General features: G+C 41.2%; 1 protein-coding gene across 1 annotated transcript in view; it reads left to right on the forward strand.

The window, feature by feature from the left end:
* Window positions 1–2,260: 2,260 nt before the first annotated feature.
* LOC100389524 (uncharacterized) overlaps window positions 2,261–27,616 on the forward strand; it is a 46,389-nt gene continuing 21,033 nt past the window's right edge. Inside the window, 3 exon segments of the mRNA XM_078359877.1 lie at window positions 2,261–2,407; window positions 22,544–22,657; window positions 26,321–26,447. Of these exon segments, the coding sequence (XP_078216003.1) occupies window positions 22,646–22,657; window positions 26,321–26,447 (139 nt within the window). The 5' untranslated portion in view covers window positions 2,261–2,407; window positions 22,544–22,645.

Below are 27,616 nucleotides of genomic sequence, written 5' to 3' on the forward strand. Positions count from 1 at the left end.
CGTGAGCCACCGCGCCCGGCCAAGCGTCACAATTTTAACAGGTGCCAGGTTGTGCATACATGCAAGTCAATCCCACCTGTGTTCTGGGCTCTGTGTACAATCCAAAGGTTTCATACGATATGTGAGAGTGTGGTCATCCTCTCTGACCTTCATAAAAATAGGAGATCCAGAATCTTATCCATTTTCCTAAGCCTAACTCTGAGAGACAGTATATCAACTTTTGCCTGGTTCAAGATATGAGAGCCATCATCTCACCTGTGAGATGGGACATGTAACCTGTGAGTAGGTAGTAAGCAGGAGAGTCACGTCGCCTGAGTGCTTGGCCAGAGATTTGTACAATATTCCCTGATGGAAAGGACCAGGCAGGAGAGGAACATCATCTGGGTGCTGAGCCCAGTGACATGTCACAATGCTCCCTGTAGGCAAGGTGTAGACAAAAGAAATGCATCTTCTGGTTGATAGGCGCAGAAATATGCTACAATCTTCTCTATAAGCAGGGGGCAGGTAGAAGAGGATAGTCACATCTCTCAGATAATGGATGCAGAGATATGTCACAAGGCCCGTGAGGAGGAATCATGCATGTGCCTCCCATCCCCTATGTGTTAAACCCAGCAATAAGACACAATATCCAAATATGCAGGGCCCAGGCAAAATAGGAGTGTCATCTCACCTAGGTTCTGGGTCCGGCGAATTCTTACAATTCCCTTTTTTTGGCAGAGTCCAGGCAGAAGGGAAGAGGCACATGACCTAGGGGATAAGTGAAAAAATATTTTATAGTACCCCTGTAGACAGAGCTCATACAGAAGAGTTATATTAACTAAGTGATGGACCCAGACATATGTCACAATACATGTAGGCTTGGCCCATGCATAAGAAGAGAGTCCATGTGCTGGGAATAGTGATACATCACAATCTCCCCTTGAATACAGACTACAGTGGAGGAGAGTCACATCACCTATGTGCTGGGCTTAGGAATGTGTCACAATACCCCCTGATGGGAGAGCCCAGACAGTATTGTCACATCATCTGGGTGCTAGGTCAGGGATATATCACAACCTTCCCTGAATGCGGAGACCTGGGAGGAGAGTCACATCACCTGGGTGGTAAGCCAGTGTTATGTTACAATTATCTTTTTTCTTTTTTTTTTTGAGTCGGAGTTTCGCTCTTGTTGCCCAGGCTGGAGTGCAATGGCGCCATCTCGGCTCATTGCAACCTCCGCCTCCTGGGTTCAGGCAATTCTCCTGCCTCAGCCTCCTGAGTAGCTGGGATTACAGGCACGCGCCACCATGTCCAGCTAATTTTTGTATTTTTAGTAGAGACGGGGTTTCACCATGTTGACCAGGATGGTCTTGATCTTTTGACCTCGTGATCCACCCGCCTCAACCTCCCAAAGTGCTGGGATTATAGGCGTGAGCCACCGCACCCAGCCTGCAGTTTTCTTCTAAAAGCAGGGCACAGTTAGTATAGTCACATCACCTAGTTTCTGGAACCAGCAATATGTCACAGTGCTCCCCATTGGGCCAGGCCAAGGTTGGAGAGACATATGACCTGATTGTTGGACCCAGTGTTACATCACAATCTTTCCTGAAGGCAGGTTGCAGCAAAGGAGAGACATATTTCCTAGGTGATAGATGCAAAGAAATATCAAAAAGCCCTTTATAGTCAGAGCCAAGGCAAAAGTCTCTCATCTCCTAGGTTTTGGAACTAGCAATATATCACAATAATAAAATTATGCAAGGCCCAGGTAAAAAAGGAGTCACATCACTTAAGTGCTCAATTCAGTGATAAGTCACTATACTTCTTTTTTCTTTTTTTTTTTTTTGAGACGGTGTTTCTCTCTTGTTACCCAGGCTGGAGTGCAATGTCACGATCTCGGCTCACTGCAACCTCCGCCTCCCGGGTTCAGGCAATTCTCCTGCTTCAGCCTCCTGAGTAGCTGGGACTACAGGCATGCGCCACCATGCCCAGCTAATTTTTTGTATTTTTAGGAGAGACGGGGTTTCACCTTGTTGACCAGGATGGTCCCGATCTGTTGACCTCGTGATCCACCCGCCTTGGCCTCCCAAAGTGCTGGGATTACAAGCTTGAGCCACCGCGCCTTTCTTCATTCAGCCCAGCATCTGATCACATCTCCTATCACTCAGAACCTGGAGGAGCGGGGCCTTAGGTGTTATCCAATCAGAGACGCTGAGCTAGAAACCATCCAATCAAACACGCAGCTGGAGCAAATAGGGCGGCTTCTGGGTTTTGCTGGGCCTTTGTCTCTTGCTGCAGCCGGAGCGACAGGTCTCGTCTTCCCTGCTCTGTGTCCTCCGCTCCTAGAAGCCCAGCCTTTGTGGTCCTGTGACCTGCAGGTATTGAGAAATCCACAGGGAAGACGCCAGAACCCCCTGGAAGCCTAGAAATGGTGAGAATGCCGGGTCCGACCACCCGAGAGAGGGGGACGGGCGAGTTGGAACCAGTGGGAAGCGGCTGTGGCGGGACTTAGGCCTCCCCGCAGTCAGCTCCACAATCTGCGCCCTGAGTTCTTGCCCAGCTCGGCCTCAGTCCCCTTCAGCCATAAGATGGCGGCTGCGCTGACAGCCGGCCCGGGCGTCCTGTTTCTTCCCTGCGCAGTGACTGTTCCCTGGCCTGGAGCCCTCTTTGAGCAGCTCTGCACCCGCTGTGCCCCATCTCCCAGATTGTGCAGGGACCACGGGAGGGTCGTCAGGGCAAAATCCTGACTCAGGGTGGGTTCATGAATGGGAAGATCTTTGGTCTGTCGCGTTCTGAGTCCCTCTTTTCTCCTGTTAAAAATGTACAGAAATCACCGCAAAAATATTAAAGAATTTAATTAAAGAGTGATTCAAGGCCGGGCTCGGTGGCTCACGCCTGTAATCCCAGCACTTTGGGAGGCCGAGGCAGGTGGATCACGAGGTCAACAGATCGAGACCATCCTGGTCAACATGGTGAAACCCCGTCTCTACTAAAAATACAAAAAATTAGCTGGGCATGGTGGCGCATGTCTGTAGTCCCAGCTGCTCAGGAGGCTGAGGCAGGAGAATTGCCTGAACCCAGGAGGCGGAGGTTGCAGTGAGCCAAGATCGCGCCATTGCATTCCAGCCTGGGCAACAAGAGCGAAACTCCGTCTCAAAAAAAAAAAAAACAGTGATTCAAAAATTTTAGAGTACCCGGCTGTGTTTGTAGTTTGTCGACCATAGGAGGGGCTTGAAAAAAAGACATTTATAAGGTGCAATAAAGAAAACCACATTCAGGACGGGCGCAGTGGCTGGGATTAACCCCAGCACTTTGGGAGGCTGAGGCGGGCAGATCACGAGATCAGGGATTCGAGACCAGCCTGACCAACATGGTGAAACGCCGTCTCTACTAAAAATACAAAAAATTCGCTGGGCATGGTGGCGCACACCTGTAATCCCAGCTACTCGGGAGACTGGGGCAGGAGAATCGCTTGAACCCGGGAGGCGGAGGTTGCAGTGAGCCGAGATCCAGCCTGGGCGACAGAGGGAGACTCCGTCTCAAAAGCAAAAAACAAATTTAGTAATGCTTAGGTACAGTTACAGTTTCTTGATTTGTACAATCAAGATGGACATTTTCTGGTTATGTATGCAGAGGTTAATTGGCAGTTTATAGTTGGCTAAGCTTCAATTTTGTTTCCCCCAGTTTAGTAATTTATAAAAATATGCATTTGAGTTGGATTTATTTAAAGTAGAAATCCAGAGACTAGAGTCACCTCAGTCTAGTTGTCTGGCACTTAATTATTTTCACACTCCCCAGGAGACTAATTTTCTGCTGCTGTCTTTCTTTCTTTCTTTCTTTCTTTCTTTCTTTCTTTTCTTTTCTTTCCTTCCTTTTTTTCTTTCTTTCTTCTTTTTTGAGAAATCACTCTGTCACCCAGGCTGGAGTGCAGGGGTGTGATTTCAGCTCACTGCAACCTCTGCCTCCTGGGTTCAAGAGATGCTCCTCCCTCAGCCTCCTGAGTAGCTGAGATTACATGCGTGTGCTACCACACCTCGCTAATTATTGTATTTTTAGTAGATACAAGGTTTCACGTTGACCAGGCTGGTCTTCAACTTCTAACCTTAGGTGATCCGCCTGCCTGGGCCTCTGAAAGTGCTGGCATTACAGGCGAGAGCCACGTGCCCAGCCTTTTCCGCTAAATTTTTTTACGTGTGTCCCTAGCAGAGTCTCAAGTATACCCCCTACCTAAGATCATTTCTTCAGCCTAACTCTGGCTTGCAAAAATAGTAAATAATAAAATACTAAAATTTCAGTTTCCTCTGACATTCCTAAATGCCAGTTTTCCCTCTCTAATTCACATTATCAACTGTTCATCCTTTAGTCTGCATTTTTTATGCCATATTTTAATCATTTTTTTGACAAAGCATTGGATGGCACTTTAAAAAGATTTGTTTTCTGTTTGTAAATACTTCCATAAGAAGAAAGCAATGTATAATTCCCTGACACTGTAGTGTAAAACAATTTTTGTTTCTCTTCTGTTTTTATCTTCTGTAGGCACAGAGATCTTAACAATGTTTTTGGGTCAAAATTTCCCTTTGAAAATTATGAGGTGCGATGTATTCTACCGCCTTTAGTTTTATTCTTGGTCCTGGGCTTCAGTACTGTCTGTGGAAAAACAAAGATATCCACCATGGCTCTATCTGCTAGAGTGTCTAGTGGATATCAGCTTCTGGGTCTTTGTTTTTTTTTAAATAGCACAACCTGACTTACAGAGTGTAGCCTTTTAAGAAAAAAAGGTGGCTGCCTCAGGACTGAGAGTAGTCTGCTGCTGTCCTTCTTTTTTGAGGACGTTAAGATTGTCTTCACCCAACCCAGCTTCCATTTCTTAGAGACCCATTTCTGTTAAACCAAAGAGATGCTGGTAGAAAACACAGAAATAATTTCTGCTCCCTAGATTCCCTAAGTGGCCAGAGAAATAGTGAAATGAAAATAGTGAAAAATTTGTAAAAGAAAAATAGTATTTCTCTTTTTTTGAGACAGTGTCTCACTCTGTTGCCCAGGCTGGAGGGGGTGGCATGGTATCAGCTCACTAGAACCTCCACCTCCTGGGTTCAAGGATTCTCCTGCCTCAGCCTTCAAAGTTGCTGGGACTACAGGCACCCGCCACCACGCTTGGCTAATGTTTATATTTTTAGTAGAGGTAGGGTTTCACCATGTTGGCCAGGCTGGTCTCAAACATTTGACCTCCAGTGATCCACCCACCTCAGACTCCCAAAGTGCTGAGATTGCAGAGCTGAGCCACTGGGCCCAGCCAAAAAGTAGTATTTTAAAAGACAAAAATTTAAAAGACAAAGAAAAATGGTACAAGAACTTACAAAGTAAAATGATCCTGGGCCACTCAGTGGGGCATAGTGCAGTGTCTGCTGAGAGGGTGATTATTGAGCACTTATACAGCAGGATGAGGTGGAAACTCTCTCAACTGATTGGATGGCCTTACTTGACACACGATTCAGACACATGTGTTTTTCTTTTCTTTTTTTTTTTTTTTTTTGAGATGGAGTTTTGCTCTTGTTACCCAGGCTGAAGTGCAATGGCGCGATCTTGGCTCACCGCAACCTCGGCCTCCTGGGTTCAAGCAATTCTTCCTGCCTCAGCCTCAGGACTATAGGCGCGCACCACCATGCCCAGCTAATTTTTGTATTTTTGGTAGAGATGGTGTTCACCTTGTTGACCAGGATGGTCTCGATCTCTTGACCTCATGATCCACCCACCTCGGCCTCCCAAAGTGCTGGGATTATAGGAGTGGGCCACCGCACCTGGCCGACACATGTGTTTATCAATCAGCATTGGTACTTCCTGGGTTTGTCATCTTGAAAAGAATTGTTTTCACTTATCCTGAAGTCAGTTTTTTAACTGTAAGTTGCATTTTACTAGTAGGGCTTTAAAGGTAAGAAAATATTTACAAATGGGCCTGGGAGAGCTGTCTCATGCCTGTAATCTCAGCACTTTGGGAGGCTGAGGAGGGTGGATCACCTGAACTTGGGTGTTTGAGACCAATCTGGGCAACATGGTGAAACTCTGTGAAAGCCTGCCACCATGCTGGCTAGTTTTTGTATTTTTAGTAAAGATGGGTTTTCACCTTGTTGTCAAGGCTGGTATGGAACTTCTGACTTCAAGTAATCCAATCCACCCACCTCAGCCTCTCAAAATTCTGGGATTATAGGTATGAGCCACCACACCTAGCCCTCATTTAATTATTTCTTTTCTAGAGGGAATGTAACCATTTTTTCAAGTGTGTTTTTTAATGGCTGGGTGGTTTCAAATGGAATTCTAAGTCTTAGCTTTTAGAATGCTACTAAGGAAAAGAATAGAAAAAAAAAATCTTTCTATTTTTGTTGTAGAAAATGAATACATTGGCTGGGCACAGTGGCTCATGCCTATAATCCCAGCACTTTGGGAGGCCCAGGCGGGTGGATCACGAGGTCAAGAGATTGAGACCATCCTGGTCAACAAGGTGAAACCCCGTCTCTACTAAAAATACAAAAATTAGCTGGGCATGGTGGTGTGCGCCTGTAGTCCCAGCTACTTGGGAGGCTGAGGTAGGAGAATTGCTTCAACCCAGAAGGCGGAGGTTGCAGTGAGCCAAGATCGTGCCATTGCACTCCAGTCTGGGTAACAACAGTGAAACTGCGTCTCAAAAAGAAAATGAATACATTTCCACAAGAAGATAATAGTAGATAATTGGTGAGTTACATGGATTCATAAAAGCATCAGTTTCTTTTCTTGCAGGGAAAATTCGTGATAGTGAATATCTCTGTTCTTTATCCTGTTATTTTGATTTTTTAGTTTTATGCTAAATTTTATGACGTTAAATTTGTTACCTCCTAGAAGTGTTCACATATTACTAATTGCTTACTACATGTTTTTTTATGAAACTAATACAATAACACATTTATTGTCTGAAAGGAATAGATACTTTTGCTTGTCTTATTGAGGTATGAAATGTTAGTACCTTCAATTTTGTTTCCCTCATGAGGACTATGTTTGATAATTTTGCTAGAGTTTTAAAACACATAGTTTCAAAAGCCAAGTGAGTAACTGTCATAGAAATTAAAGCTTGAGCCCAGTGACTCCAAGCTAAGGCTAATATTGGGCTGGCGGGGCGGGGGAAAGGTTATTAAAAGCCCAGTTAATTCTCTAGAGGGAGTCCCAGCTGTTTTATCCCAGCCATGGAAGAAGATCCTCAGAGAAGCTACGGAGCCCTAGGAAGCTGGGGACCCACTGGCAGATGCAGTTAAGGTTAAAATAGAAGGGGTCTTGGAGGGTCTTACTGAAGATGAAGTTGTTATTGTTACGAGATAGTTTCTAGACTTTGTAAAATATAAACAAAGTTAGATTTATGTTAAAAAAAAGGATTTTAGGGCCGGGCGCGGTGGCTCACGCCTGTAATCCCAGCACTTTGGGAGGCCGAGGTGGGTGGATCACGAGGTCAAGAGATCGAGACCATCCTGGTCAACATGCTGAAACCCCATCTCTACTAAAAATACAAAAAATTAGCTGGGCATGGTGGTGCATGCCTGTAATCCCAGCTACTCAGGAGGCTGAGGCAGGAGAATTGCCTGAATCCAGGAGGCGGAGGTTGCGGTGAGCCGAGATTGCACCATTGCACTCCAGCCTGGGTAACGAGCGAAACTCCGTCTCAAAAAAAAAAAAAAAAAAAGGATTTTAAAAGGGGTATTGCAATAGGAGGAAATACTAACAATAATATATATTTTTTCTAACACTGCCCACAATAATAATATTTTTAAGGATTGCAGAGGTTAGGCAGACAAGAATGTTTTTTCATAAGGAGGAATAAACAGATTAGAAAGGTGTGAGGAAAATGGCAAATTGAGGATGAAAAAGTTGGTTTATATCAGAGAATATTTTTCTCTGAAGTCAGCATGTTCTCAGGAGAAACATAAAATTGAGTTTTGTGTTGGCTCAGACTAAATGTAGCCCAAAGTTCAGGAGCTGGTGGGAAGGAGATAAATTTAAGTAAAGTTTGATTAAGAAGTATTTTCTTTTCGAAATTGAAGACAAATTTAGCCATTTTTTTTTTTTGAGACAGTCTCAATCTGTCACCCAGGCTGGAGTGCAATGGCGTGATCTTGGCTCACTGCAACCTCCGCCTCTTGGATTCAACAATTCTCCCTCCTCAGCCTCCTGAGTAGCTGGAATCATAGACACCCGCCATCAAGTCTGGCTAATTTTTATATTTTTGTAGAGATGGGGTTTCACTGTGCTAGCCAGGCTGATCTTAAACTCCTGACCTCAGGTGATCCTCCCACCTTGGCCTCCAAAAGTGCTGGGATTCCAGGCATGAACCATCATGCCTAGCCAAACAGCTGATTTTTATATGAGAAAAAGAAGAAAATGTGCAGAGTGTGTGTCTGGCTGTGTGATCAGTAAAAAAGAGCACCATCTAAATTACAATGGAAAGAGTGTTTCTTACCATAAACTGTTCCTGGAGCACACAAAGAATGGGAAATTTTATTAATTACAGCTATTTACCTGGATTACCTATGTGCTTCATCTTTCCCCACCTATTTTTTTTTTTTTTTTTTGTATTATACATTTATTCCATTTGGCTTTTTCTGGGTTGTATCTTTTATAGTTAACTGATCAACATAACTGTGGTGTTTTGCTTGTTCTGCTAGTGGCTCTAACAAATCACTGAACTTGAAGGAGATTATGAAAGTCTGATTTTTAAACAGCTCGGAAGCATAGATGGGTCCATTGAGTTTGTTAGTGACATCTGCAGTAAGAACAGTATTGTGGGACTGGGCCCTAAATCAGGGTCTGTGCTGACTCTGGTGGCGTCAGAATGCAAAGTTTAGACAGTGATTGATGTGGAGAATTTTGGTGTTCAGCACACTCTACAGATTTGGTGCCAGAAGAAAGCTGTCACAGAGGCGTGGCCTAGAATAAAACTCTGGGAGGCTCTGCTTTCTTTGCCACATTGCCCATTGTTTTGTGATACTAGGTCTCCTCCCAGGGTGAGAGAGGAGAGAGGACTGAAAACTTAAAGGAAAGAAGCTCTGATAGCAGACTCTGTTTTTTCACAGCTGCCAACGCAGGGTTTCTACCCACTCACAAACACACCCACTAGACATCGAGCTGTCTACACCACACCCAGGGGAAATAAATTAGAGCAGAGTCACACTTGGGCCACTATCTGTAGCACAAACCAGTCCTATCACCTACATTGCTTTCTCTCAAACTCATAGATTTTTTTTCTTTAAAATTTTATTTTTTGTTCATGGGTACACATGCAGCTTTGTTATATATGTAAAATTGTATCTTAGGGGTTTGGTGTGCGGACTGTATTGTCGTTCAGATACTAAAGATTGCACCAAACAGGTATTTTTTCTGATCTTTTATGTTCTCCCACCCTCCACCACCAACTGGCCCTCAGTGTCTGTTCTCTTTGTGTCTATGTGTTGTTATTATTTAGCTCTTACTTATACATGGAAACATTTATTTAATTTTATGTCTCTACATTAGTTTTCTAAGAATAATGGTCTCTAGCTCCATCCATGTTGCTCTAAAGAACATAATTTCGCTTCTTGGTTTTGTTTGTTTGTTTCACTGATTTTTTCACTGATGCTTATGTACCATATTTTGTGTTTATTAAATCTTTCACCCAGGCTGAAGTGGAGTATGATCTAGGTTCAATGCAGCCTCGATCTCCTGAGCTCAAGCAGTCCTTCCACTTCAGCCTCCCAAGTAGCTGGGACTATAGTCACATGCCACTACACCTACACTGATTTTTTTTTTTCCTATTTTTTATAGGCATGAGGCTTTGCCATGTTGCTCAGGCTGCTCTCAAACTCCTGAACTCTGGCAATCACCCTGCTTTGGCCTCCTAAAGTGGTGGATTACAGGCATGAGCCAAAATGTTGGATTACCTGTCTATACCATATTTTCTGTATCCAGTCTAGTGATAGGCGTTTAGGTTGATTCCATGCCTTTGCTATCGTGAATAGTGCTGCAGCAAGCATGCATGGGCATCTGTTTTTAGGATAGAATATATTTCTTTGGGTATATACAGAACCATGAGGTTGCTGGGTCAAATGGTAATTCTGTTTTTAGTTCTGTAAGGCATCACTCCATTGATTTTCACAGTGGTTTAACTAAGTCACACTCCCACCAGCAGTGTATAAGCGTTCCTTTTACTCTACAACCTTACCAGCATCTCTGATTTTGTTTTTCAATTTTTAAGAATAGCCGTTCAGATTTGTATGAGACGGTATCTCACTGTGGTTTTTCTTTGCATTTCTCTAATGATTAGTGATGAGTATTTTTGTATATGCTTGTTAACCACATGTATGTCTTTTTTTGTTGTTGTTGTTTATGTCCTTTGCCCACTTTTTCTTTTTTTTTTCCCAAGGCAAAGTCTTATTCTGTTGCCCGGGCTGGAGTGCAGTGGTGCAATCTTGGCTCACTGCAACCTTTGCCTCCTGAGCTCAAGCAATTCTCCCGACTCAGCCTCTTGAGTAGCTGGGATTACAGGCACCCACCACCGTGTCTGGTGGATTTTTGTATATTTAGTAGAGACCGGGGTTTCACCATGTTGGCCAGGCTCTGTTATATTCTGTAGGTTGTCTGTTTTTATTTTTGCTATGAAAAAAGCTCTTTAATTAGGTCTCATTTGTCAATTTTTGCTTTTGTTGCAATTGCTTTTGATATCTTCATTGTGAAATCTTTGCCAATTTTATCTAAAATGGTATTTTCTAGATGATCTTCCAGGGTTTCTTTTTTTATATTTAGTTAATAAGTAAAGCAAATAGCTAGGGTATGTGAGAGAGTTTACCTAACTAACTGCTTTACTCATGTGTTCTTAAAACTAACCTTTGAGCCATCTGGCCTCTGCAAGGTGTGCGGAGGGAGATATACCAGGGATATTATCCACTAATGGTGTTTGCTTTGGGCATTGGAACCTGTCCTTTAATCTTCCCCTGTAGTGGTGCTGACTCTAGCCTTTGTCAGTTAAACTTTACTAAATAAATGCACTGGCTGGTGGAGGCTTGTGGTTGCTCTCTTTTTACAGCACTCTTCAGGGCGTCTGTCAGTGGCCATGGAACCTCAGCTGAACTGGCAAAGCATAATATCTGTGTGTCACTGTACTTTATTCATTCAGTCGCTGAGTCAGGGTCTATCTGCAGGACAGAACCCCGCAGATGTTGACCCCAACATTTGACCAATTTTTTTTTTCTATTTGTCTTTTCTTTCCTTTTTTTTTTAAGATGAAATTTTGTTCTTGTTGCCCCAGCTGGAGTGCAGTGGCACAGTCTTGACTCACAGCAACCTCTGTCTGCTGGCTTCAAGTGATTCTGCTGCCTCAACCTCGAGTAGATGAGATTACATGTGCCCACAACCATGCCTGGCTAATTTTTGTATTTTTAGTAAAGACGTGGTTTTATCATGTTGGCCAATCTGGTCTCGAACTCCTAACCTCAGATGATTTCCCTACCTCAGCTTCCCAAAGTGCTGGGATTACAGGCATGAGCTACGGTGCCTGACCTAATCAATCTTGAGTTGATTTTTGTATATTGTGTAAGAAAGGGGTCCAGTTTCAATCTTGTACATAGTACTAGCTAGTTATTTCAGCAAAATTTATTAAATAAGGAATTTTTCTCAAGTTTCTCTTATCAGCTTTGTCAAAGATCAAATGATTATAAGTGTGCAGAGTAATTTTTGGGCGCTTTAATTTGTTGTTTTGGTCTCTGAGCCTGTTTTTGTACCAGTACCATGCTGGTTTTGTTACTGTAGCCCTATAATATAGCTTGAAGTTTGGTAATGTAAGGCCTCCAGTTCTGTTCCTTTTGCTTAGGATTGCCTTGGCTATTTGGACTCTTTTTTTGTTCCATATGAATTTAAAAATAGATCCTTTTAGTTCTGTTAAGAATATTTTTGGTCATTTGATAGGAATAGTATTAGATCTATAGATTTCTTCGGGCACTGTGCCCATTTTAATTTGATCTGTTCTATCCATGAGCATAAAATAATTTTTTTGTTTGTCATCTCTGAATTATTTAAGCAGTTTTTATTTTAATTTTGTTTCTTTTATTTATTTATTTATTTATTTATTTATTTGAGACAGAGTTTCGCTGTTGTTACCCAGACTGGAGTGCAATGGCACAATCTCGGCTCACCGCAACCTCCGCCTTCTGGGTTCAAGCAATTCTCCTGCCTCAGCCTCCTGAGTAGCTGGGACTACAGGTGCGCGCCATTATGCCCAGCTAATTTTTGTATTTTTGGTGGAGACGGGGTTTCACCTTGTTGACCAGGATGGTCTCGATCTCTTGACCTCGTGATCCACCTGCCTCGGCCTCCTAAAGTGCTGGGATTATAGGCGTGAGCCACCGCACCTGGCTTATTTTAATTTTATTTCTATTTTTTTGTCATAGAAGTGTTTCACCTCTCTGGTTAGCTGTATTCTGAGATATTTTATTTATTATTTTGTGGCAGTTGTGAGATTTTGTTTTTTATTTGGCTTTTAGCTCAGATATTGTTGATGTACATGAATGCTACTGATTTTCGTACATTTATTTTTGTATTCTGAAACTTTTCTGCAGTTGTTTGTCAATTTAAAGAGGTTTTCTGCCATCACTATAGTCTTTTCTAGACAGAGAACCATGTTGTCTGCAAACAAAGATAATTTGATGTTCTTTCTTCCTGTTTGAATGCCTTTTTTTTTTTTTGAGATGGAGTTTCATTCTTGTCACCCAGGCTGGAGTGCAATGGCATGATCTCGGCTCACCACAACCTCTGCCTCATGGGTTCAAGTAATTCTCCTGCCTCAGCCTCTTGAGTAGCTCAGACTATAGGTGCGCGCCACCATGCCCAGCTAACTTTTTGTATTTTTAGTAGAGACAGGGTTTCACCATGTTAACCAGGATGGTCTCACTCTCTTGACCTTGTGATGCACCCGCCTTGGCTTCCCAAAGTGCTGGGATTACAGGTGTGAGCCACTGTGCCCGGCTTTTTTTTTTTTTTTAAAGTCTCACTCTGTTACCAGGTTGGAGTGCAGTGTCGCGATCTTGGCTCACTCCTACCTCCATCCCCTGGGTTCAAATGATTCTCCTGCCTCAGCCTCCCGAGTAGCTGGGACTACAGGCTTGTGCCACCACGCCCAGCTAATTTTCGTATTTTTAGTAGACAAGGGATTTCACCATCTTGGCCAGAATGGTCTCGATCTCTTGACCTCATGATCCACCTGCCTTGGACTCTCAAAGTGCTGGGATTACAGGTATGAGCCACCATGCCTGGCTGAGTGCCTTTTTTTCTTCTCACCTGATTGCTCTGGCTGGGACTTCCAATTCTATGTTGAATAGGAGTGATAAGAGAAAACATCCTTGTCTTGTGCCATTTTTTTTTTTTGAAACAGTCTCTCTCTGTCGCCAGGCACCAGGCTGGAGTGTAGTGGTGCGATCTTGGCTCACTGCAACCTCCGCCTCCCAGGTTCAAGCAATTCTCCTGCCTCAGCCTCCAAGTAACTAGGACTACAGGCGCGCCTCCATGCCCAGCTAAGTTTTGTATTTTAGTAGAGATGGCGTTTCACCATGTTGGCCAGGATGGTCTTGATCTCTTGACCTGGTGATCCACCCACCTTGGCCTCCCGAAGTGCTGGGATTACAGGCATGAGCTACCATGCTTGGCTTCTTGTGCCATTTTTTAAATATAAATGTTTCCAGCTTGTGTCCGTTCAGTATGTTGGCTGTGGGTTTGTCATAGATAATTCATTATTTTTAAGTATGTACCTTCAATGCCTAGTTTGTTGAGGGCATTTAACATAAAGGATGTTAAATGTTATTGAAAGCTTGTTTTTTTTGCATCTGTTGAGATAATCTTGTGGTTTTAGTCTTTAACTATGTTTATGTCATAAATCACATTTATTGATTTGTTTATGATGACCCAATCTTGCATCCCTGAGATAAAGCCTACTTGATCATAGTGGATTAGGTTTTTGATATGCTGCTGGATTTGATTACCCAGTATTTTGCTGAGAATCTTTTTTTTAAGACAGATTCTGGCCCTGTCACCTAGGCAGAGTACAGTGGCATGATCTCAGCTCACTGCAACCTCTGCCTCCCTAATTCAAGAGATTTTCCTGCCTCAGCCTCCCAAGTAGCAGGGATTACAGGTGCCTGCCACCGTACCTGGCTAAGTTTTTTGTATTTTTTGTAGAGATGGAGTTTCAGCATCATGGCCAGGCTGGTCTGGAACTCCTGACTTTGTGATCCACCCACCTTGGCCTCCCAAAGTGCTGGGTTTACAGGCATGAGCCATTACACCCAACCTTGCTGAGGATTTTTACATCAATGTTTATGAAGGATATTGGCCTGAAGTTTTCTTTTTCCATTTTGCCTTTGCCGGGTTTTAGTAACAGAATGATTTCTGTTCTGACATAATGAGTTGGGGAAGATTTTTTTCTTCTTAATTTTTTTTGGAATGCTTTAGCAGAAATGGTACCAGCTATCCTTTGTTTATCTTACAGAATCAGCTGCAAATCTCTGGTTCTCGGCGTTTTTTGGTTGGTAGGCTCTGTATAACTAATCCAGTTTTGGAACTTGTTATTGGTCTATTCAGGGCTTCAGTTTCATTTGTGTTGAGTTTTGGCAGGATATATTTGTTCAGGAATTTGCTAATTTCTATTAGATTTTCTTGTTTGTGTGCATAGAGATGTTCATAGTAGACTTCAATAATTATTTGTATTTTGGTGGGGTCAGTGGTGATGTCCCTTTATTATTTCTAATTGTGTTTATTTGACTCTTCTTTCTTCATTAATCTAGCCAGTAGTTCATTTATCTTAACAATTTTTTATCAAAGATTTAACTCCTTAATTTGTTGATCTTTTGTGTATTTTTCATGTCTAAGTCTCCTTCAGTTTGGATCTGCTTTTGGTTATTTTTTGCGTTCTTCTGGCTTAGGGATTGGTTTGCTCTTGCTTCTCATTCTTTATTTTGTGATACTAAGTCACTAAATTAGGATCTTTCTAACATTTTTATGTGAGCATTTAGTTGATTTCTACCTTAATTTAATTATTTACTCAAAAGTCATTTAAATGCAGGTTGTTTTATTTTTACATGTATTTTCAAGTGGTTTTCTTTGTAGTTGAATTATATTTTTATCAAACTGTGGTCTCAGTTTATGGTTGGTATAATTTAGGGATTTTTGTATTTGCTGAGTATTGTTTTATGTCTGATTGTGTGGTAAATGTTAGAGTTTGTTTCACATGGTGATTAAAATGATGTGTATTATGTTGTTTTTAGATAGAGTTCTGTGGATTTCTATTAGGACTGTTTTGTTAAGTGTCATGCTTAGGTTCTGTTATCTTTGTTTATTTTCTGTCTCAAGGATTTTTCTAATAGTTTTTGTGGAGTGTTGTAGTCTTCTATTATTGTGTCGGAATTAAAGTCTCTTCATAGGTCTCTAAGAACTTGCTTTATTCATATGTACCCATGGATTTTTTATAACACATTTCTCTCTTCTGCTTCTTTTCCTCAAAAACATTCTTTGAAGTGTACAAAGTTTCCCCAAGGCTACTCCTTAGATGCCTAAATTCAATGTCTAGTGAAATTGAGATGTCCAAGAATTCAAGAACATGTCCGGAAAATCTGGCTGTTATAGAAAAAAATATAAATTAGAAATGAAAGGCTTTATTTTTCTATCTTGAAATAAGGTAAGGTATTTTGCTCATCTCACTTTTCTTAAAGCATTTAGATAATATGTACATTTATCTTTGTTATTTTGAGATATACATAAATTATATTAACAGCTAAATAAATCCTTTTTTTTTTTACTCAGGGTTGACATTATCTAGGACCTCAGATTCGTTGGTTTGTTTTTGCTTTGGCAAAGTTTTTTTCTTTTCCTTTCATTTTTATCGTTTTTTTAATTGTACTTCACATTATGGGGTACATGTGCAGATGCACGATTGTTCCATAGGTACATACATAGCAAGGTGGTTTGCTGCCTCCATCTCCCCGTCACCTGTTTCTAGCATTTCTCCCCATGTTATCCCTCCCCAACTTCCCTACCCCCAGTTTTCCCTCCCTTAGCCACCCCCGCAACAGACCCCAGGGTGTGATACTCGCCTCCCTGTGCGCATGTCTTCTCATTGTTCAACACCCGCCTATGAGTGAGAACAAGCAGTGTTTGGTTTTTTATGGCTATATAGTATTCCATGGTGTATATGTGCCACATTTTCTTTGTCCAGTCTATCATTGATGGGCATTTGGGTTGGTTTCAAGTCTTTGCTATTGTACACAGTGCCTCAATGAACATACGTGTGCACGTGCTTTATAATAGAACACTTTATAATCCTCTGGATATATACCCAGTAATGGGATTGCTGGGTCAAATGGAATTTCTATTTCTAGATCCTTGAGGAATTGCCACACTGTTTTCCACAATGGTTAAACTAATTTACACTCCCACTAACAGTGTAAAAGTGTTCCTTTTTCCCACATCCTTTCTAGCATCTGTTGTCTCTTGATTTTTTAATGATTGCCATGAAATGGTATCTCAGTATGGTTTTGATTTGCATTTCTCTAATGACCAGTGGCAATGAACATTTTGTTATGTTTCTTAGCCTCATAAATGTCTTCTTTTGAAAAGTGTCTTGTTCATATCTTTCACCCACATTTGAATGGATTTGTGTTTGTGTTTTGTTTTGTTTTTAAACCTTCTTTAGTTCTTTGTAGATTCTGGATATTAGCCCTTTGTCAGATGGGTAGACTGCAAAAATTTTTTCCCATTCTGTTGGTTGCTGGTTCACTCTAATGATGGTTTCTTTTTCTGTGCAGAAACTCTTTAGTTTAATTAGATCCCATTTGTCTATTTTGGCTTTTGTTGCTATTGCTTTTGGTGTTTTAGTCATGAAGTCCTTGTCTATGCCTATGTCCTGAATGGTTTTGCCTAGGTTTTCTTCCAGGGTTTTTATAGTGTTAGGTTTTATGTTTAAATCTTTTTTTTTTTTTTTTTTTTTGAGATAGAGTTTTACTCTTGTTACCCAGGCTGGAGTGCAATGGTGTGATCTTGGCTCACTTCAACCTCCGCCTCCTGGGTTCAAGCAGTTCTCCTGCCTCAGCCTCCCGAGTAGCTGGGACTACAGGCCCGTGCCACCATGCCCGGCTAATTTTTGTATTTTTAGTAGAGACGGGGTTTCACCATGTTGACCAGGATAGTCTTGATCTCTTGACCTGGTGATCCACCCACCAAAAGTGTTGGGATTATAGGCGTGAGCCACCATACCTGGCCTTATGTTAAATCTTTAATCCATCTGGAGTTAATTTTTAGTGTAAGGTGAAAGGAATGGGTCCAGTTTCAGCTTTCTGCAGATGGCTAGCCAGTTTTCTGAACACCATTTATTAAATAGTGAATCCTTTTTCCATTGCTTGTTTTGTCATGTTTGTGGAAGATCAGATGGTTGTAGATGTGTGGCGTTGCTTCCGAGGCCTCTGTTCTGTTCCATTGGTCTATATCTCTGTTTTGGTACCAGTGCTATGCTGTTTTGATTACCGTAGCCTTGTAATGTTGTTTGAAGTTAGGTAGTGTGATGCCTCCAGCTTTGTTTTTTTTTTTTTACTTAGGATTGTCTTGGCTATGTGGACTCTGTTTTGGTTTCATATGAAATTTAAAGTGTTTTTTTCCAGTTCTGTGAAGAAGGACAGTGGTAGCTTGATGGGGATAGCATTGAATATACATTTTTAGTCTTTTAAAGTCAACACAGATTTGTTTAGATTAAAGCTAATTTTAAAAACACACAAATTGGAGCACAAAAAACACACAAATTGGAGCACAAAAATGGGATTAAATTTATCAATACAGAAAAATATACTGAGTAGTTTTTTTTGACAGAAAACTGATTATTCAAGGTAATTATCTAATATTTGCAGATTGAAGTACTTACACTGCAAAAGAAAGCAGTTAACTGTATAAACTGAACAGTGAAGTCTACAGTTGTACTTTGGTTTCTGTTTATTACTTCAGAACAGTTAGCATAGTTATGTGTAGTATTTATAGACAACCTGCATTTATATAAATTAAAAAGTATTTTCTACAATAGTATGAATATAAGGCAACAAAATTTACTTTCAATGAATCTTTTTAATAGACATTTTAAATTCATACTTTTGAAATGTTTTGACTGAATTATGATTACAGACATTTCAAAAATATTTTACATTCATTAAGACTAGTACATTAAAATTACATATACTTAGATATTTATATCTAACATCTAAGAAATGTACTACAAAATTGTTACAGTAAATATTAGTCTGGCATGCTTATTAGTCTATCTAATAGGGATAACCCTAGGTAGGCATAATTTTAGTGTCTTGCATTTCATTAACTTGGAATGCTGCTATTACAGGACACAGATGGCATGGCCACCCAGAAACCATAATAGGTCTTGAGTTAACTATGTTGCAAGCTCAAATATGTTCTACTATATGAACAGAGAGAGATTCAAATTCTTCATCAAAAAGTGCTGGTGGAAGTTGTCAGATGTATTTCAACATATATCCCCCATTCAATGGCTAGGAGATGAGAGAGCAGCAGAGATGAAAGAGAAACCTTATGAAATTCTGCTGAGAATCTGTCCCCTTTATAATGCTCATGTTTTTCTGATGCTGAAAGCAGCTGTGTCCTTTGATGTTTAGAGAGAAATTCTTTTTAAGGGAATATTTTCTGGCTAACTTGATAAATCTTATGTCTAATTTGAGTTTTTCTTAAGATACTTTTAACTTCTTTATTTATCTCAATATAATCTTGATCAGACTCAGAGCTCTTTTTCTCTCAAATGCTTTGGGTGTCTATTTAGAAGCCTTATGAGTATCCCATGGTGTCTTTGAATGAGGTGGGCTGTCACAGGCATGACCCTTAGAGTGATCTCTACCCAGACTCATACTGAAAATCCAGCAGTATTTTTTCATGTCACCATTATAAATTGACACTGAGGCTGAAACACTTCTTCCATTCCCAGTACTGTAAAAGTGTAATTCTACCCAGGAGGCCTACAGGCTCTCCTCCTGCAGCTCAGGCTTCACTCTCTGATGTTAAACTGGAGTGCTGCTGTGACAATTGGGGTTCACATAAGATGTCAGCTGCCACCTGTGAGCCCTGTGCTATGGGTTGTACCTGAGTGGCACATGGTAGGAATCAAGAGGGGACACTGGTGACCAGGGGACGGCAAGCAGGAGTGCTATAGCCCAGTGCTCTTGAAGTATAGAGCCATTGTTTTAAAATGTAAAAAACCAAAATGGTAGCACCCTAATCAACAATTTTTGTAGAAGAATGAAAGCCTACCTTTAGCAGGCACCTGGCTTTAAGTTACAAAACTGCCTCCTGTCATGAAGATGTGATAAGTTTATTATGGCATTTAATATAACCATGTAGCATACGCGGATGGCCTTTTCAATCACTAAGTGAATTTAGAATGAATTATGTATGGCATGGTGTTGTAAATTTTTCTACTTATAGACTAATTGTGATGAACATCTTTCTGTCTTTGCAGTTTCTTAAGCAGATTGACCATGATGGAGTTCATTCTCATTTAATTGTGTAGTAAAGCAGTTTTCTTTCTGTCTATTGTGGAGTTTCTCTGGGGCTCTAGAAAATTTTTCTTTTCTCTGTATTGTGGGGAGCCCGCCCGTGTAAATACTTGCAAAGTGAGTTTTACAATACGGGCGGTTTGAGCCCAGACAGAGGGTCACCTGAAACAGGGGAGTCTAGATAAAGGAGTCAGGAACAGACAAAGGAAATCTACTTAAAAGATAACCAGATGTTCGAGACCAAAAACTCTTGCAGTCACGAGGAACAATGTCTCCATGCAAATGTTTTTTATGAGCACCAGGAATGACTATCACCTTTTACAACCACTGATTCTGTATCTGCCATTTTTATTGTATAGAGTATGTCATCTAGTGATCTGTTTTTTCTCTCTTGGCACTGACGTAAACCAGAGCCTGAAAAATGTATATATACTGAGCCTTTGAAAAATAAATTCGGTATTGGAATATGGATTCCACATCCCTCCTGACCCCATCTGTTCTGTCTTCTTTCTTTCCTGCATACTCCCCCACTCAGGTTTGGAACCCTCTTGCTGGCCAAGAGTGCCCACCAGAGTGTGTCTGCCTATTTGGTATCTATAGGCCACTACAGTCACTTCTAGGGAGGATATACCAGATTTCTACAAACTTCACAGGACAACAATCAACCATTTTACCTCTTTCAGTGACTCTTGTATCTTCAGACCTAAAACTGATTCACAGAACAAGGAGCGCAGAAACCCAATCAGAATAACAGGTGTACATTGAGTAAACATGTAGACACGACAATCTCTACTTTCTTTTATCTTCTCTTGCTAAAATACCCACAAATGTGCAGGTAACACCTGCTGCTATTCCATCCAGAGCTTAAATCTGCAGCTCCAAATTCTAAATCTAGGTCTTAAGATTTGGAAAGTAAAGACTTTTATCTGAAGAATGCAAGTCCTTTTAGTTTCTGAAGTCAGACATTAAAATGAGAACACAGTTATGTCTTTCTCCCTCCTTTGAGCTATGTATTCATCTCTTGAAACCATTCACAATTACCACAAGTAGCTGTCAATTTAACTAATAATGCAACACTGAACACTTAAACTATAAACCTTAATGATGTATAGCCAATCAATATCAATGTTATTTCTGGAAATAAATAAGAAAGGTAAGTAAAGTTATGGTTATGACTGGATAATTTGCTGCCTTGATCTCTCACTCCCAAAATTATTTGTCGTTAACAAACATTTTTGTACCTCTTCTTTTGCCTTTGCTAATACTCTTGTAACTGCTGCTAATCAAAGTGTGGATTCTAGGCAACTTGAATCTTTGCTCTCAGGTTACAGTGCTCAAGGTTGGAACAAATAAACTGTCTACTTATAGCCATGTTGCATTGGCTCTTTTTTTTTTCTTGGCAGAAATAGTGTTTGGAAAACTCTGTCCCTTTCGTGAAAGCCCTCCCCCTCCCACACGAAGGGACTCCCTTATCTTTCACTCTACATACCGTCCTGGCCTTCCCGCCTGGCCACAGCCACCTCCCGCCCAGCAACCGGCTGACCAATCACCACCCGCCTCATCAGCTCCCCCCAACTTCCTGCCTCCCGGCTTGCCGCCTCCCGGTTTCCCGCCGCCCAGCTTCCCGCCCAGCTGTTTAAACTGACCAACTGTTGCCCGCCACCTCGGCTCTCTCGGCTTCCCCACTCCCCCGGCCCTTCAGCCGCCTATAAAAGAACCCTGCTCCTCTGAGCCCCGTGGCCATTTTCCTGTTCTTCCCGACTGGCCCGCTCTGAGGCTCTTTCCTCTCAATAAAGCCTGAACTTAAGACTTTCTTCTAACCTGCGGTCCGGTTTTTTCTAACGAGCTCTGTCTTCCCGTAGAGGGTAGGTCGGACAAATAGTACTTAGGATGTGATGTGCTAGCGTAGCCTCTATGAGAAAATATCTCTTTGATTGTACTCCACTTGCTATAACACCCAAAAATGCAGTCAGTTTGATCTCACCAAGAATCTGCACATAAGAGCTGACCTGTGCCTGAGATTCACGAGACAAGGCCAGGTTTTGGATTAAGAATGTAATGAAAACCAACAGGAGGAATTTTCTGCATTGTGAGATGTCATCATAGGCATCTCAAAGCCCCCCATTGAGAGTGTGGCTCTTTGAGCTTTTCAGGTCTTGTCCAGTGACCTGCTACAGTTACATGAGAGGATTCTGACGTAAATAGAATCTGATACCAGAATCTGTAGTAAAAACAAGCATCTTAGGAGTGAGAGAGCAAGGCTACAAAGTATCCAGAGCCATGACCACAGCTATGCCTACCAGTAAAATGTGATACCTGAGTATAACATTTTTGTCCCTCCTCTTACCCAGAAGCTAACAATCAGGACAGGTGATCCAGGTTCTGAAGCTTTACCAAGGCAGCTCCATTTTCTGTTTAGAATCAGCCTGACTCTCTTCCCTCTGGCTTAGAGTTGGCCTGTCAGTGCACGGTCACTGGGAATCCTCAGAATCACCTTGGCGTCTTTGAGACATTTGGGGATTTCCAGAGCAGAACTGTGTCAGACTGACGAGAGGTTAACTTTGCTTCTGTCTCAGTGTAAGAGAAATGGTTCATCCTGTGTTTGTTCCTTCCCTCATACAAGAGGTGCCTGGTTGGTATCCAGAGGACAGTTTCTTCAGATTCCTGGTACTTGGGAGAAAAACAAGAAGTTCTGGAAATTTGAAGAGAGAAACTAAATGTTTTCATCTCATGTGGCCATTAGGATAATAGATGAAGCACTCATGGTCCCTACCATCCATGAACTTTTAGTCTAGATAGCAACTGTTTTAAACGGTTGACTTAAGCATCATATGGTTGATACAATAAATATATTTCTGCAAAAAAACTTGGTATTTATTCCCCTTGACACATGGCGATAAAAAACAAAAAATAAAAAACTTGGAATTTATTTGGATGGTAAGTGACCTCTAATTAGGTCTTTACTTATGCTTTTTCCACAGGTTTTATTTATTGTTTTAGGTGGAATCATACTTGTTTTAATTAAGTGCCTCATATAATTCCAAGGTGAGGCCAGAATCAAAAATGAAGAGTTCAAGACATTCATGAGAGTAAAGGTAGAAACCTTTTCACTAAAGGGTGGTCACAGGGCCTGTTCCATTTGGGTTTGGGAGAGACAAGGCAGTGTGGCCCATATTACCATTACTGTAGCAGAAATTGCAGGTGTCTGTGGCAAGAGGAGGGCACCTGAGGACAGAAAAGAAGAAGCTTATTTTTTTTTCTTCATGGAGCATTGTTCCTGGATCTCTTCTAGTATAAAGGACAGAAATGGATGGAGTGTTTCTGCAGGTCTTGCTTCTGCCTGTGGGTATGGTAGCAGGCAAACAGGTGGTGCTGACACCATTAAAGGCATATTCTCCAGATGCAGGTTTAAATTGTGCAGAAAATTTCATTTGAGTAGGAATTCCAGAGGAGAAGGAGGAAAAAATGGCTTTTTTTCAGCTAAACATGTCTCATATCAAGAGCTGTGTCCACTGGGCCTTCTGAAATACCATGCATTTTTTTTTTTTGAGACGGAGTCTTGCTTTGTCACTAGGCTGGAGTGCAGTGGCGCAATCTCGGCTCACTGCAGTCTCCGCCTCCTGGGTTCAAGCGATTCTTCCACCTCAGCCTCCCAAGTAGCTGGGACCACAGGTGTGTGCCACCATGCCTGGCTAATTTTTTTGTCTTTTTAGAGAGACAAAGTTTCACTGTGTTGGCCAGGATGGTCTCGATCTCTTGACCTCGTGATCTGCCCACCTCAGCCTCCCAAAGTGCTGGGATTATAGGCGTGAGCCACCGTGCCCGGCCAATACCAAGCATTTTTATGTGCAAACCTTTACTTCTCTACTTGTGCTTTTCCTCCCCAATGAGTCTGTTTTAACTACTTTTTAAAATTCTTATAATAGTCAAGGGTTTATTAAAAAGGTTTTTAAAATATATATACCAGAGCCTTCTACATCATGGTTTCTTATATGCCATGCAGAATTCTCATAATGAATTTATGATCTGCAGTATTAAAAATGTCCCCTTTGTGGCTGGGAAGGTGTGACTACTTAAGATACTTATTGAAAGAAAAGTGGGTGGCTCACACCTGTAATCTCAGCATTTTGGGAGGTGGAGGAAGGTGGATCACAAGGTCAGGAGTTCAAGACCAGCCCAGCCAAGAGGGTGAAACCCCGTCTCTACTAAAATTACAAAAATTAGCTGGGTGTGGTGATGGACACTTGTAATTCCAGCTACTTGGGAGGCTGAGGCAGAGAATTGCTTGAACCAGGGAGGTAGAGGTTGTAGTAAGCCAAGATAGCGCCACTGTACTCCAGCCTGGGTGACACAATGAGACTCTGTCTTAAAAAAAAAAAAAAGAGGGCCGGGTGCGGTGGCTCATGCCTATAATCCCAGCACTTTGGGAGGCCGAGGCGGGTGGATCATGAGGTCAAGAGATCCAGACCATCCTGGTCAACAAGGTGAAACCCCGTCTCTACTAAAAATACAAAAATTAGCTGGGCATGGTAGTGCGCACCTGTAGTCCCAGCTACTCGGAAGGCTGAGGCAGGAGAATTGCTTGAACCCAGAAGGCAGAGGTTGCGGTGAGCCGAGATCCTGCCATTGCACTCCAGTCTGGGTAACAACAGCAAAACTCCGTTGCAAAAAAAAAAAAAAAGAGAGAAAAAGAGAAAAGAGGCTGGGCGTGGTGGCTCACGCCTGTAATCCAAGCACTTTGGAGGCCAAGGCGGGTAGATCACCTGAGGTCGGGAGTTCAAGACCAGCCTGACCAACATGGTGAAACCCCGTCTTTAAAAAAAAAAAAAAAAAAGAGAGAGAGAGAAAAGAATGTGGTTCTTAGTAAAGATGGAAAACTTGTAATGTTGAGGTTCCGTCTGTGTTCTTCATTAACTCTATGCAGAACAGGATTAAGAAAATTTTTTTTAAAGAGGATGGCATTTATTACCCAGAAAGTCATGAAAAAAATATTAGAAAATACCTGCTCTCTAGGGTGCTAAAGAAGGACTACTTAAAATCACTATTAAAAGTTACAGAATATGGGAGATATCTGTATCTTAAACTTTGCATAAAACTGATGGTTCTTTATGGTTAAATTCAGACTATAGTTTACTTTTAGGGGAAAATATCACAGTGGTGATGCTGTGTCCTTTTGTGCATCAGCACATCATAAAAATCTGTCCTAGTGCAGTTAATATTAATGATTCACTTGATTAAGGAGCTCTCCAACAGATTTTTTTTTTACTAGAAAGATAATTATTTTTCTTTGTATTATAAATTATTTTTATGCAACTGATGTGCAAAAATCATCACATTTTATCTGTTAGCTGCTCCTCTTAGGTTTTCTTTGCATATATCTGTCTTTGGCAAGTGAAAGCTCTCATCTTTTTTTTACAGTTCAGAAATACTAGGGAAAAACACAGGCTCTTTTATTTACTGGATGTTTGATAAAATATTCTTCTTGAGTCAATAACATTGGCATTACTGGTGAACTTGTTAGGAATTCAGAAACTCAGACTTTATTCCAGATCTTCTGAAAAAAATAATCTGCATTTGCAAGATACCCAGTTTATTGTACACGTTAAAATTTAAGAAGTACCTTCTAATTCAGCATATCTTTTTGATCTGAAAAATATACACAACTCATTCTGTATGATGTAGATATAGCACTAAAAAAATGTACGTTTACGCCGGGCGCGGTGGCTCACGCCTGTAATCCCAGCACTTTGGGAGGCCAAGGTGGGTGGATCATGAGGTCAAGAGATCGAGACCATTCTGGTCAACATGGTGAAACCCCATCTCTACTAAAAATACAAAAAATTAGCTGGGCATGGTGGCGCGTGCCTGTAGTCCCAGCTACTCAGGATGCCTAGGGAGGAGAATTGCCTGAACCCAGGAGGTGGAGGTTGCGGTGAGCTGAGATCGTGCCATTGCACTCCAGCTTGGGTAACGAGTGAAACTTCATCTCAAAAAAAAAAAAGAAGTACATATTTGTGTTTATGACCTTAATTTTATTTTTTATTATTCAGAAAAATAGCATATATACACTGATGTAGATTCTATGCCCCTCTATTTTCTCAGAGTTAGAGAATATATTAGAGAATATTTCTATGTTGAAATTATTTTATTAGATAATTTTAGTCACTTCTGTAAGTCAGAACCAGTTCTCTACTCTCTCATTTGACCTTGAGTCACATTAAAAATTCTGCCCATGGCCACTTGTGGGTGTGTTTTTTAGAGTCAGAGAATTCATTAGAGAATATTTCTGTGTTAAAAATCATTTTCTTGGATAATTTCAGTCACTCGTATAAGTCAGAACCTGTTCTCTCTACTCTGTCTCTCTCTCTCTCTCTCTTTTTTTAGGATGGGGTTTTGCTCTTGTTGCCCATGCTGGAGTGCAATGGCATGATCTCAGCTCACCACAACCTCCATTTCCCAGTTCAAGCCATTTCCCTGCTTCAGCCTCCCAAGTATCTGGGATTACAGGCATGTACCACTATGCCCATCTAATCTTGTATTTTTAGTAGAGACAGGGTTTCTCCATGTTGGTCAGACTGGTCTCTAACTCCCAACGTCAGGTGATCCACCTCCCTCTGCCTTTCAATGTGCTGGGATTACAGGCATAAGCCACCACACCTGGCCTGTTCTCTCTACTCTCTAATTACAACTTGAGTAAAATTAAAAATTATGTCCATGACCACTTGGTAAATATATGCATGTCTCTGTGTGTTTTTCAGGGACCATTGACATTTATGGATGTGACTGTAGAATTCTCTCTGGAGGAGTGGCAATGCCTGGACATTGCACAGCAGAATTTATATAGGGATGTGATGTTAGAGAACTACAGAAACCTGGTCTTTCTGAGTGAGTATAGCTTCAATACTCCATTCCTAATATACCCTAAAGGCTTTATTTCTGGGTTTTTTTATAGAATGTTTTTTGGTAATTTGGTAATTTTTGATAACTATGCATTGCATAAATGAGTTTCAAATCCCTATTTTCAAGAAAATCATAAAGATTTGTCAGTGTAGAAAAAACAATTTCTTCCAGATATTTTATCTTGAGCTGACCTTCCCACATGCTGAGCTGACCTGTATCCCTCACTCTAGATTAGTGGTAACTCCAGAAATGTTTTGGCATAAAATATTGTTGCCCACACCATAAAATCTAATTGCAACCACCAATTTTTTCTTCTTTTTCTTTTGAGACAGAGTTTCGCCCTTGTTACCCAGGCTGGAGTGCAATGGCGCAATCTTGGCTCACCGCAACCTCCGCCTCCTGGATTCATTCTCCTGCCTCAGCCTCCTGAGTAGCTGGGATTATAGGCACGCACCACCATGCCCAGCTAATTTTTTGTATTTTTAGTAGAAACAGGGTTTCACCATGTTGACAGGATGGTCTCTATCTCTTGACCTCGTGATCCACCCGCCTCGGCCTCCCAAAGTGCTGGGATTACAGGCTTGAGCCACCGTGCCCGGCCCAACCACCAATTTTTTAAATTCAGTAGTACTGGGTAATGAAATTACGAGTATACAATAGTTTCTAAATATTTAGAAATTTCTGTTATAAATTACTATTTTGGGATAAATGTATTAGAATATTCTATACATCCTCTTACAAGTACATTACTAAGTTGGAATTGGAGAATATGAGCAAGCAAGATACATGTTACTTTTTTTTTTTTTGATAAAACACGTATTGTCTCTAAGCCAGACATGATTACCTGTCTGGAGCAAGGAATAGAGCCCTGGAATATAAAGAGATATAAATTGGTAGCCAAACCCCCAGGTAGGTGAGAGTGAAAGCAAAAACAACAGATGACGCAGATGAGAGATCCAAAGGTCAAGGAGAAATCGAGTCCTTAAAATGTCATTTGGGAAGCTTTGTTCATGTAGGTTTTGGAAGCCTGAGTTGTTTTTTTGTTTTTTTTTTCCTTTGCTCTTACGTAGGGATATTTTCTGTCTTACGGTTTTAAATTCTCTAAAGATTCTACTTTCATTACAGTCATTTTCCTTCAAGTTTACAATGAGAGC

This window comes from Callithrix jacchus, chromosome 22 (assembly GCF_049354715.1).
Source record: "Callithrix jacchus isolate 240 chromosome 22, calJac240_pri, whole genome shotgun sequence".
Lineage (NCBI taxonomy): Eukaryota > Metazoa > Chordata > Mammalia > Primates > Cebidae > Callithrix > Callithrix jacchus.